Source organism: Leguminivora glycinivorella, chromosome 2 (genome assembly GCF_023078275.1).
Source record: "Leguminivora glycinivorella isolate SPB_JAAS2020 chromosome 2, LegGlyc_1.1, whole genome shotgun sequence".
In the NCBI taxonomy this organism is placed as follows: Eukaryota; Metazoa; Arthropoda; class Insecta; order Lepidoptera; family Tortricidae; genus Leguminivora; species Leguminivora glycinivorella.
In genome coordinates, this window is record NC_062972.1 from 16,120,037 (window position 1) to 16,133,399 (window position 13,363).

General features: G+C 37.5%; 2 protein-coding genes across 2 annotated transcripts in view; both read left to right on the forward strand.

The window, feature by feature from the left end:
* Window positions 1–374: 374 nt before the first annotated feature.
* On the forward strand, window positions 375–2,510 carry LOC125241930 (DNA-directed RNA polymerase I subunit RPA12). Its single transcript, XM_048150646.1, has 4 exons — window positions 375–508; window positions 622–751; window positions 1,165–1,375; window positions 2,110–2,510. Exons 2-4 carry the CDS (start codon window positions 625–627, stop codon window positions 2,132–2,134), a joined length of 363 nt encoding a protein of 120 aa, XP_048006603.1. The 5' UTR covers window positions 375–508; window positions 622–624; the 3' UTR covers window positions 2,135–2,510.
* A 9,493-nt stretch (window positions 2,511–12,003) lies between these two features.
* LOC125240794 (cuticlin-1) overlaps window positions 12,004–13,363 on the forward strand; it is an 86,252-nt gene continuing 84,892 nt past the window's right edge. Inside the window, exon 1 of the mRNA XM_048148883.1 lies at window positions 12,004–12,133. The gene's annotated coding sequence lies outside the window, so the exon portion shown is untranslated. The remainder of the gene's footprint in view (window positions 12,134–13,363) is intronic.

A 13,363-nucleotide genomic window follows, 5' to 3' on the forward strand; every position in this document is an offset into this window, starting at 1 on the left:
TAGCTTAAAGCTGCCAATTGATGGCCACTAAAGCTAGGAACACACTACGCGGACGTCCGTCGTGAATCGACCGCGGACGGGAATCTGGACAATGACATTACACATAACCGTGCAAACTATCGGTCGACGGACGCGGACGTGGCCTTGAGCGCACGGACGTCCGATCGAAATCTGGCTCTCTGGATGTTTTGTTCCGTGCACACTGATAGGTCGCGGTCGCGGTCGTTTTACGACGGACGTCCGCGTAGTATGTTCCTAGCTTCATTGTCAATGTCAATTGTCACTTCTGACATGCTTCAAAAATAAACTAATATCTCACTCAAGACGAGGCGGTATGGCCTATGGTCCTAGCCTGTCCAGAAGGACGAAGAAAAAAAAAAAAAAAAAAAAAAACTAATATCATAACCTATAAGTTCGTACGTTGTACTGTAATTCTAAACTAAATAAATAAAAAAAAGCATAAATAACTCCTATTCACTTAATAAAAACACTACGCTATACACTTTTGGTAAGTTAGTTAGGTAAAACTTATTTTAGTACTTACATCTAATAAAATATTTACAATATATGAAAGTTAGCGAAGAGCAAAATCTAATGTATTCTTATTTTTCTGTACCTCAGACGATGGCGAGTCGAGTTCCATTCCAAAGCACAACAGGTTTTTGCGCCAGGTGTGGCTCCATCCTTCCCTTGTTGCAGGAATTTGGTTCTGTAAAATGTTACGCTTGCAAAGCCGTGTATGGCGCTGAAAGTAAGTAAATCAAGATTCATATAGTTTACGATGTAGAATAAATAATTAAATATGTATTATTAAAATGTTAATTTCTTGGTATAAATCAGTGGTGGGCAAATTTTTTACATTGTGGGCTAAAATTTTAAGAAGTTTTAGAAGAGCATCAGGGGTACATCAAAAAATTGCATACAAATGCATTATTTTTATTACATTGCTGGACATATAACACACTATGTCAAAGGACTTGTGGAGAGCTAAATGAAATCCTTCCACAGGTTGTTTTTGATCCGCAGGCCGAACTTTTTCCACCACTGGTGTAAATCGTCAGCCATTGCTAGATAATATTAAGTGCAATAACCTACCATAGTGTGGCATTCATGTAACTGCAGTCAACTTTCTTTCATTCATACTCTTGCTCATTTTTTTTACAGAATTCAACAATATAAAATTTAAATACACAATTCACTTCAACACAGTATCAGTACTGCCCACTGAAAATATACTGAATATGGACAACCCGGAAGGCCCAGTTGTTGAAAGAAAATGTCCAAAGTGTGGCAACGACAGAATGTCATATGCAACGCTACAACTGAGATCTGCAGATGAAGGGCAGACTGTGTTCTACACATGTACAAGTTGCAAGTAAGTTGTATAGTTATACATCGTTGTCCAAGTACCCACAACACAAGCCATCTTGAGCTGAGCTGAGCAAGAACAATGAAATAAAGAATAAAGAATAAAGCTTACCGTGGGACTCAGTCAATCTGTGTAAGGGCATTTTCAGAATTTGGGTCCCCCAAAAGTTGTTATCAAAAATTATCTCACTGTCAGTGTGACGACAATTAAGCATAAAATCTGTCTAAAAATTTACTTTTTTCACATTCTGAATGTAGATTATCGCTTAAAGTTTATGTAATTAACACAAAAACAATAGTTTTATTGAAATTTTATGCTTAGTTATAGTCACAAAACTGACAGTGAGTTAATTTTTGTTAACAATTTACGCTAATTGGGGGGGTCCCAAATTCTGAAAATGCCTGTAAGATTGCCCTTTATTGTGTCAAAATGTGGTTGTGGTTATCATACAATCAAATTTATTTTATCGCAACTAATAATTGCATTATGCAACTAATATGGACCAACATTTTCCCGACCTTTAGTGCAGGTCATATAATACTAGCTCTATAGGTAGTTTCATCCATTACATGCAGATTTGTCAAATCTAACATTTAATAATGTGATATTACTAGTTATGGTGCTTTTTTGTGAATGATGCAACAAGTTTTTACAGTTATTTTTATGTTATATGTATGGAAAGTAATGTAATTCTATTATGTTTAATCATTGTTCAACACACACACTGTTTTTTTTTTCAGATACAAGGAAACAGAAAATTCGTAATGGGGACTGCAGAATCTTCAGATTGTTATGGGTTACTATTTAATTATAAGATATTTCAATATTATTATAGGATACTTTATATAATTTAAGTTTATTGTAATGTGGCACTGTCCCAATTTTTTCCTAACCTATCTCTTTTGGATCCACTTTAGCAACTGCAGTATCCATAAAAAATCCCTCAAATGCATTTTTCTAGTCATCAGAAACACACTTTAATGTGACATACCTTTTAAAATATTGAGTAAAGTTTAAAATTTTAAAAAAGCCACCCACACCATCTATTCTACAAATTTATTTATGTATAATCAAAAATCACACCTTTACCACCCTTTACAATTTACATTTAAATACAGTAATAAAGCTTAAATTCATAGTAGCTATGTATTCATATTGAGTATGGTTGTCGTGACTGATGTCTGAATCTAGCTAAAATGTCAGTTGATTATAAACGCCCGTCAGCTTAGGGTCTCCACTACATCTACATCTAGGGTCTCCTCCAACCAGACAACGTCCCCCTATTAACAACCTTTTGAATGATAGTTACAAAAGTTTAAGAAATATAGGTAGTCAATTAAAATTAAGTACTTAAACAGTTAGCACGATCAGTTAGGCCGTTTGTGAGTTACCACAGACCACAGCCTTCTTTTCTTAGAAAATAGAGGTTAAAATTTTTCATAACTATTCCGAATTTTAAATCGATAACACGAGTAGTTCTTGAGATATTTAGTAATGGGCCAGACAGACGGACAGAGTTGTACCATAAGGGTTCCTTTTGTACCTACCTTTTCAAAAAGACGTAGTAAGAATCGACGTACGAGACATCATCATCATTATGCCCTACACTGAGCATGTTTCAACATGGTTTTGAGCGCTTTCTGATAGTATAGTAAGTAGAGTCCAAGATAAGCCGGCAACAATTTTGACAGCCTCGTCGGTAACTTCGACGAATTTATAAAGTTTACTTAATTCTTGCCGAATATAATTATTAAATATTTCCCAACTTCTCTTCGCCTTACTGTAGAAACCTGGGCTAATTAGATACAATATGTTAAGCTTTTTATTTTCTATATAATATTATTATTTGAAAGTTGCGTGCCTGCTAGAAATAACTTTGGAGGTTTGATTCGGTGAGTGTGTGACGTTTTTTGGCAAATTCGCTGAATTCATGTGCATTCAAGCAAGGTTTGGATATCGCGCGTTCTTTCCCTTCCCCTCCCGCCAGCTTTACACGCGAATTCTTTCACACGCTATTGCTGTATCACGCGCGATAGAGCGTGTGTGTAACGGCCCAGCCACGACATTGGTCTAAGCGCGACAGCGGTGAGCGGCAGCCATACGTGCGAATGAAAAGTCCCATCGCTGTGTCTCGCTCCTATGTATGGCCGCCGCCAGTGTTGCCAGACGGAATCTGAAGTATACAGTAGAAAAATAAAAAAAAAACCAGTAGATCGGGAGAAAAAGCAGTAGACTACAAATATTGATACCAAGTGAAGAAGAATGAAAGAAAAAATATGCTGTTACACGAAAACGGTCCTGGAACTCTTTTAGACTTCTCGCGATTTCAAATTCCGCCACACTATTTTATTAATGTTTATACCCTCCTGTACGATTGACATGTTTAGCTAGGCTGTTAATGTTAATGTAAGGAATAAATAAATAATAAATTCATGAAGATTGGCGTTTATAGGTTTTGGAAAAAACATACAAAGGTCATTTTTGACAAACTTTTTTTCTTTCTTATCCATGACCAAATGGGCCACGCTCAGTCTAGGGTTCCGTAGTTTCCCGTATTTTTCTCAAAAATTTTTTTAAACATATGGTTCAAAAGTTAGAGGGGGGTGGACATTTTTTTCCTTTAGGAGCGATTATTTCCGAAACTATTAATATTATCGAAAAACAGTTTTAGTAAACCCCTATTCATTTTTAAATACCTATCTAACAACATATTACACGTTGGGGTTAGAATGAAAAAAAAAAACAGTCCCCACTTTACATGTAGAGAGGGGGGTACCCTAATAAAACATTATTTTCCTTTTTTTATTTTTGCACTTCGTCGGCGTGATTAATACAAATATTTGTAACAAATTTCAGCTTTCTAGTGCTAACGGTCACTGAGATTATCCGCGGACGGATCCCATACAATTTTTACGAAGATAAACTTATTCGACACTAGCGGCCGCCCCAGCTTCGCATGGGGATTAAAAATAGTTATACATAGTAAGTTATCCGTAAAAAAATAGACATATTATGCTTTTGTGGACTTTTATGTAAACCTATGAGAGATACACTATTTCGCCATACAGCTCATTGATATAGCTCAAACTGTTTGGGCAGCGTTTTCAGTTAAGGCTCAGCCAGTGGGATTTTGTCCGAGTTGTCCGACTTGTTTAGCAAATATCGTCATATTTCAAACAAAGTCTCAACAAATTATATGCTTAAACTTTCCCCAAGAATCACTTATTCATAGGTGAAAACCGCATGAAAATCCGTTCAGTAGTTTTTGAGTTTATCTCGAACACACATAGACATACGCGAAGTAAAGCACCCTCTATTTGTTTCTAAACGTCAAATGCTGACACTACACCACGACATTTAGTAATCAGAAAAAAAAAACATTAATAGTACTAAGTTAATGCACCTGAATGTCACCGTTTAATAAGAGTCAAAAAAAAATCAGAGTTAAAAAAAAATTTGGCGCGAAATTAGAAAAGTTTTCTTTTTGCCCAGTTTTATCAAAACTATCAAGAGATTTTTTTTTTTTCATTTCATTGCAAGTTTGAGAAAAGTACTATACATGCCTCGCCGTGAAATGGGCTTACAGGCTTCGTATCACTATCCCACTCAGATGGATATACCTGCACAGCATGTAAGCCCTTCTTTCCCGGCACCTGAAGTAATGTGATATGAACACATAATAAACCAGTTAGTATACAAACATCAAACTTCTTGCACCCACCTAAATCGCTATTGCTAATACAAAGCTACCACTACATTACGAACAATCACAGATATAAAGTCTGTCAAGCGATTTCTGTCACTAGAAAAAAGCAGCAACTTTAAAAAATTACGGGATGAAAGTTAGCCCATAGAGTTGTTGGAGTGCCTACAGTACAAACTTGAAGCCAATCCAATTGTTTATACCAAAAAATATCGATTTGGAAAAAAGCAGGTAGATTTCTTGAAAAATTACAAAAAAAGCAGTAGATCAGTAGATTTTATCAAAATCAGGTAGATCTACTGCTAAATCAGTAGATCTGGCAACACTGGCCGCCGCTCATCGCTGTCGCGCTTAGACCAATGTCGTGGCTGGGCCGTAAAGGCGGCTAATGTCGACATTCCCACAGCGGGACATATAAGGTCTGAGTGGACGTTCGGAGCGGAGCGTTCGGCGGGGCGGGCGAGCGCGCGTCCACCCTATGCAGCGTCGACTCAGGCAGGTCACCTGTATGAGCTTCAATTGTTTGACTTGCACGCCGCATGCCCGATATGATCGCGCACTCGGGCCTTGCACTAAGGGTGGGTGGCACCAAACCTTTTATCAGTGCTAAAGCGTTCGCCAACTTTTATTATACGGGAAGTTTCATAGTAAACCGCTCGTTAACGTTGATCATGATCAGTCTGTTAAATACATGGTGCAACTGGCATTAACTGATGTTATCCGACCTTTTCAAAGCTTCTACCATGAATTTTTGACGGTTTAGAATACTAAACCAAAATTATGTAACTTTTGGTTCTGGTAAGTAACCGTTGGGGGGCGCTGTTCACTTTCTCGCGGCTCATTTTGTACCTATTTGGAACGGAATCCCAAAAACGTACCTTGAAACTGTAATGATAAACCGGAGGTTTAATTTTTTCATCACACTCGCTCGTAAACGGTATTATTACATGCCTGCATAATCGAAATGTCAGCGTAGGCATTTCAATACATTTAGTTTAAAATTTGGTTATTACCACGGGCGGCTGAAGGATTACAAACTCAAATTATTAAATTCAAACAGCCTCTCGTTCTTAGTCCTTCACTTTCCGCCCTTAATACACAATGTACCTACTATTAAACCCTGTGTCGAGAGATGGTTGTAGTATGCGCTATGAGGCTATTATGACTACACATTTTATTTTGACAGTCATTCCCTATATTATGAACTCGATTCTCTTTGGCTTTGACAATAAAAATTCGCGAACACTAATGTTGACAAGGCGATTAAACTTCTTCTAGCGAGAAAATGATTAGATATTGGATATAATTTCAAAGCTAGTGCATTTATGTTGGAGGAATAGTAGTCGGTGTGGCTGACTGGCCATTTTTATATGCCGGGCGATGTCTATATATTATACATACCCAACTAGCAAAAGTCGCGCTTACAACGATCTCAAGACTACATTTTTTTGGTTTTATATTGATTCTATATCATCGTATAATCCTGGATTTGGGCACAATTATAAGCGTATTTATTTTAATATCGTTCTAATATCACTTTTCTTGCATACTGTTTGCTTTTACAGTAATCATGCCAAAACTAATTTAAGCCTCCTTAGGCTAATATCGCTTTCAGGTAAGTATTTTATAAGCCTGCATAGGCTTATTTTGGTCCAACGTTAGACTCTTATGAGCCTAAACAAGCTTATTTTGATTTTTGTACGACAACACGGTATTTGAAACATTCTAAGGCTATCCGCTTGGTCTGTAGCGTGATAATATAAAAATAATATTTGACAAAATAAACACGGAAGATACGAATTACCATTTAGTAATACTTATAAACTTATAATAGCGTGTTTATTATCCTTGGTGCTTCTTCATATTGCGCAATAAGTATTTGGAAAATATTATTTACTGTAAAATGGACCCTTATTTACACTTCAAATTTCATGCGCCCACTCAAATAATAGTATTTTGTATCCTCGTTAATTATTTTATTTCTATATTTGCAGTAAAAAGACGCCATTGTTATAGTTGCATTTTCTCAGTGCGCTATTAGACTATTATAAGATCATTTACTTAATATTAGCATTCTTGAATACCAATGACACGGCCATGTTTAATTAATTTAGGGTTCCTTGCTTTACCTATATAAAACCTCATTTTCTTTATCTTGACCTGATTTTATATCACTTGACCCTATAAAAACAAATATACTTATTGTTTTTACTTTTTATTCAAATGGCAATGTTGGTGATATGAAATGGTTGTATACTTAGAATTGTGTTCCCAAAATCTATATAAGGTCTAATCACTTTATATTGATCCCATCTATTGTTTATTTAAGTATGTTTATTCTATATTACGCTAATATCGAACTAAATTACTGCTATTGATCTCATAATAGCTTTAAATAAGGTCACAAAAAGATGCACTATTGTATTTTTATGTTATGCTGATATTAGTCTGAAGTTCTTACAAAAGCATTTATTAAGGCTATTATAACATCAAATGATCCAATATCGCTCTAATATCTTACTAAACTACTGCTATTGATCTTATAATAGTTTTGAATAAGATGAAAAAAGCATGTACTTATAGTGTTTTTAGGTTATGCAGATATTAGCCTGACATTCTTACAAGAGCATTTATTAGGACCATTATAAAATCAAATAAACTTAGAGAAGGGGACTATAAGAACATTTACTCTCAAGAGCAATTAATCTACGTAAATGTTATTGTAGGAGTAAGAGGCTTATAATAGTATTATAAAATGCGCTTATATACACATATGAGACTAAGTAATGAGACAGAGAGTTCTAGAGTGCGTACTAGCTTGTCTAAGGCTAATATAAGAGCGTAACATTTTATAAAACAAATATTAGAGTGCTATAAGCCCACTACACTTATAAAGTGCGCAATCCAAGACTATTTTGCTAGTTGGGTATATTCCGTCACTGCTGTAATTAGCTCAATTAGCCTAGCTTTATGGTTATACATGCGTCTTATTAGTATCCAACCATGACGAATGGGTGTCATTAAAACACAGTCCGCTTTAACTTTTATGACATTGAAATTATAACCCTCTTACATTAAAATCATTAGCGCGGGGTATAATGAATTGTCAAAATTAATGATACACTCATTGTAGTCTATTAAGATGCTAATGCAAGTCCTCGGCCCATTTCCTTATCAAACATCAACGGTGTTCTGACATCAAACGGTACCGCGACCACTCATTCACAACACAACACTATCGCGCGCACCAACTTAGCCACGTCATACCAAAGCTCTTACTTCATTGACAAACAGACCATAATTGTCGGATCTATGTTACAAATAACTTGGTAGGTGGTACAGGTGAAACCTTCGTTTCACATTCGGCACGCGCTACCGCCAAAGATTTCAAGCATTTTTTTATGACAACAGAAAGAGAAAGATACACGATTGTGAGAGTTTTACTACATGATAGAGAGGGAGGGCGGATAGTTTTTTCAACGAGCGTGGCTCGGCGTTGAGATGAGGCGGTAATTAATTTGATCAGTCGGTGTACGTTGTAACCGTGTGGCTAAGGAGGGATGCTGCTACGATTTCAGTTTGTCGATGAACAGAAAGTGTGTCAGCTGATCTTGTTTCCGATCGCAAATTGTAAGTATTTCTGAAATAAAAAAAATAAAATGTGGAATTTGTAAGATTGTATGCTTATTGAGGGAGTTAACAGTTAAATTTGGAGCTTAAAGAAAAAAGGACACAAAGCCAAGGAAAGGAGGGTCTTTTAACAGGATAGGACTTGTGTATGTACCTTGTAGTCTTTGTATTTGTATGTTTCATTATAAAACACATATATTAATATACATATTATACATCTTTAGCTCCTTACAAATACATTCTTACTTATACCTAATAATCTAGTGAAAAGTAACATATTCGTACACAAGTCATACCTACAGACTATTTCGTTTAGAATATATAATTTGAGTCTTCATCCATACTAATATTCAGAGGGCGGAATTGCTCATGGAAAAAATCAAACGTCAATAGAGTTGGAATGTTAAATTTTATCGACATTTTCAGCTATCGATAAATTCAGTCTCCTTTTACATTTCTGACTTTAACATTAACCTCTTTGATTAGCTATTCGACCATTTGATTTTGACCTCTTTGATTAAATTAAAAGTAAATTGTATGACATATAATTACCATTTCTGTCACTAGTCCTTTTGAAACTAATTCACGTTTGAAAAAAATGGTTAATCCAAAACGAAAAACAGTCAACAAATGGATAAAGAAGTATCCTTGTCGTACTTACGTCGAAAACAACTCAACAATATACCTAATATTATAAATGGGAAAGTGTGTGTGTCTATTTGTTTGTCCGTCTTTCACGGCAAAACGGAGCGACGAATTGACGTGATTTTTTATTAGGGATAGTTGAACGGATGGAGAGTCACATAGGCTACTTTTTGTCTCTTTCTAACCCCCCACTTCCCTGAAATGGGGGTTGGGAATTTGTATGCAGAATCCTTCAATTTTAGAATTTAACGCGAGCGAAGCCGCGGGGATAAGCTAGTTTAAGTATATTTTAAAACGTCATTGAACTTTTTAAGGCCTAAGTAATGGGTATGTATGTGCACAACACAATATATTGGGTTGGCACAAAAGTAATGACACACTCTACAAAACTCTACTCTATACATTTCCTTTCTTAAGTTAATTGTTTTCGATAATATTCTAGTATGTTGTAGAACATTCTAGGTACTTCTAATGTGAGTGTATATAAAGCCGCCCTCGTGATTGGTTTAGTTAGATTGAAATAAAATGGACGAGCGACAAGTTCGAACACTTTACTTATACGAGTACTTGTTATATTGATTTAAACTAACACGATCTTCACTCATATTATTAAATTAAAACGGGACTTAATCAATTTGTCGGCAACCAAGACGAAAGCCTGCGAAGAAGCATCCGAATGTTGCAAGACGACCGGCATTTATGCCCTATGTCAAGGGAGTGACAGACAAGGTTGGTACCATACTAAAGAAGTATTCGATACAGACTGTGTACATGCCGTTGTCGAAGGTGGCGGGGCAACTAAGGTCAGCAAAGGATGTTATTCCATATCAGACGCCAGGCGTTTATAAGATTGACTGTAGCTGTGGTAGTTCTTATATTGGAGAAACCAAACGCACCATAGCGGAAAGGGTCAAAGAACATATCGCGGCGGTCAAAAAACGACAAATAAATAAGTCTGCGGTTGCCGAGCATTTGGTAGAGTCAGGACCGAACCACTGGATTGAACTGCATAATCCCAAAGTCCTTTCAACTGAACGTCTTTACTATAGCAGGAAAGTACGTGAAGCGATTGAAATCAGGAAACATCGTAATTTCAATCAAAATGAAGGGCAAGGGATTTCATCTTCGTGGAATCCAGTGATTAGCAAGTGTAAACGTGAGAAAACTTCCCGTCTCATACCATCGGATGTCGTGAGTGTTGTATGTAGGCAGAGTGGCAACCCTAGCGTAAAAGTGACTGATGACAATCAAGTGCGGGTAGTTCGAAAAACTCGTACAGCTAGAAGATGTTGATACAACTCCCAGCCAGTCTACCCGTGACCACGGACGTAATGTCATGTCCGAAACGTCGGGTTAAATATAAAACGTAAGTTTTACGCGATTAAGTCCCGTTTTAATTTAATAATACGAGTACTTGTTAGGCCACAGTGCGCGGGCTGCGGCTGACAATATCAACACTGCATTGGGCGCTGGAAGTACAAGCCATGCCACGGTGTCCAGATGGTTTGACCGTTTTAAATCAGGAGACAGGAGCCTTGAAAGTCAGTCACGCTCAGGGCGACCACCTGCATTCAATGATGACGATTTACGCTGCGAACTACAGTCGAATCCTGATGCTACTACTCGTGTATTAGCGGAAGCACTTAACTGCAGTCACCACGCTGTGGAATACCATCTGCATGAGCTTGGGTATCGAAAAGTTTTGGCTCGATGGGTACCGCACATCCTTACCGACGCCAGTTGTGCAGTCCGTGTCGCCATCTGTCAATCACTTTTGCTGCGACCCCGACGTAAAGAGTTTTTGACTGATCTGGTTACGGGAGATGAATCATGGATTTATTATGAGAACGATACACGTCGTGCTTTTTGGCTGCCTCGAGAAGAAACGCCACCAACTCAACCGAAGCTGAGTCAAAAGAACCGCTTAAAAGTTTTGCTTTGTTGTTTCTGGGACTCGCAAGGCATGCTGTTTCATGAACTATTACACAATGAAACTGTAAACGCTAACAAATATTCAACACAGCTCACCGAACTATCTTCTGCTGTCAAGAAAAAACGACGAAGACGAGCCACTGTAATTTTACTACATGATAACGCTCGACCTCATGTCGCATCTACCGTTCGCCAACAGCTGCAAAACTTGGGCTGGGAGACGATACCCCACCCACCTTATTTGCCAGACCTCGCACCATCAGACTTTCATTTGTTTAGAGCCCTGAAACGACATTTGCGGGGTAAACAATTCAATGATTTCCATGATGTTCAGGTGGAGATGAACAACGTTTTCGAGGCACAGCCATCAGAGTTCTGGGCGAAAGGCATCCAAACTTTGCCGGATCGTTGGCAAGAAGTCATAGTTACATCATCGACTAAGCTTTTTGTATTGTAATAATAATAAAGAATATAAAACGTAAACCAATTGTCTCATTACTTTTGTGCCAACCCAATATCTTCTCTGGTATAGTCTGTCCTCTTTTCTAATAGCACGTCTGCTATAGTACCTAAATGTATGGCGAACTTGATCTCGGTAATCGGATCCATCAATCAGGATTTTGGCAATATATCGATATATCGACATGCACCTGTCCCTAGCCGCGGGGTCCGGGGCAGGTGCCTCGAGACGCGGCGGCGCGCCAGTCTCCCGCGCCCACCGCCGCGACCACACGTCGCGATCATCGACAATCGAGATAACACACGTGCGCGCAACCCTATTCGTTCTAATTTCGAAGTAACCAAAATAGAACAGTGCAGTGCTCGCGGATTTTAATCGACTATTTTGTTTCAAGGTAAGATATTTTTATGTGACAACTTGTTTGTGAAAGAATTTAGCGGTTATACACTAAAGTGTGCCAGTTGTGCGTTTTCTAAAAAATGCGTTTTGTTTGTTATCTGGTTGAGATATGTTTACGAGATAACTTTGATTGTACAATCAGATTCGTACCTTTTATATAAAAGCTCTTTACAAAAGACATCAACGCGCCGTGTGCTGAATTTTTGTGTCAGTGGTATCAAGTTTGGCTTTTAAAGTCTTTATTTGATTGGTGATCGGATAAAAGTAGACAGTTACTTTCTTTAATGAATGGCTTTCAATTAAGAGTTATGTCCTGTTATGTACCTATTTACTGCGAATTCTAAGAAACTGACCTGACTTGGAAATTAATTTTGATTTGCATTCGAATAGCATATTAAAAATAGTGACATTACATTAATGCAATGTAATTAACATATGAATGTATTAAATGTAGAATAACTCAAGTATAATATAAGACCTTAACATTATTTAGGGTAACGACTACGTAGTCATGACACATATACCAATTCGTTTCAAAATGTCACCACTCGGCTATAAACTGCGATTTTCAGCGAGTATCCATGACAGGTAAACTGTAACGTACCGTTAGCGTCATACCTGTTAAGGAACGAGAAAAACTAGCATTTATCTGCAAATGACACAGAAACCTGCCTTTCAGAGACCGAGTGTTTCCTGCTGGTTGTTTCAGCCATCTTCTAGGTACATATGTGGCCTGTTTCGCCAAGGTGACTTTGGTACTTAGCGCTGCCAATTTGGTGCCTATTTCTGGGTTTTTAGTAGTAATTTACATTACTACTTAGCTACTTACCTACTCTTAATTTTTACTTGTTGGACAGGCAATGTATGGTGAAGTGTCACTGTCGGGGGACAATTGAAAAAGGTTGTAGACAGGGTAGTTGCTCTAATAATGAATGCAACTCTACAAAGCTATGCATTTGATTGGTGCATTCCCCTCGCATTCCCATTTGTTCCCAAGGCGTGACAGCCGCCACACACGAGGCTGGGACAAATGTACAAGTATATACACATTTACAAATTTTCCCAGAAAAACGAAGCAGGGAACATGCAGTTTGGTGGTCTTATAATCCCACTAAAAGGAAAACAGTTGCCTATAGAAAATAACCATAAAATTACACGATGTAGTCGCTCCAACGCTGTTTATGGAAGTCAATCAGCCAAAACGAAACCTAACAGATCTGGTTCA

Excerpts from the sequence above, each read along its gene's own strand:
- LOC125241930 (XM_048150646.1), top strand. The coding sequence starts at position 625 with ATGGCGAGTCGAGTTCCATTCCAAAGCACAACAGGTTTTTGCGCCAGG. Across the intron at positions 752-1,164 it reads AGCCGTGTATGGCGCTGAAA|AATTCAACAATATAAAATTT; the intron begins GTAAGTAAATCA and ends TTTTTTTTACAG. Across the intron at positions 1,376-2,109 it reads TACACATGTACAAGTTGCAA|ATACAAGGAAACAGAAAATT; the intron begins GTAAGTTGTATA and ends TTTTTTTTTCAG.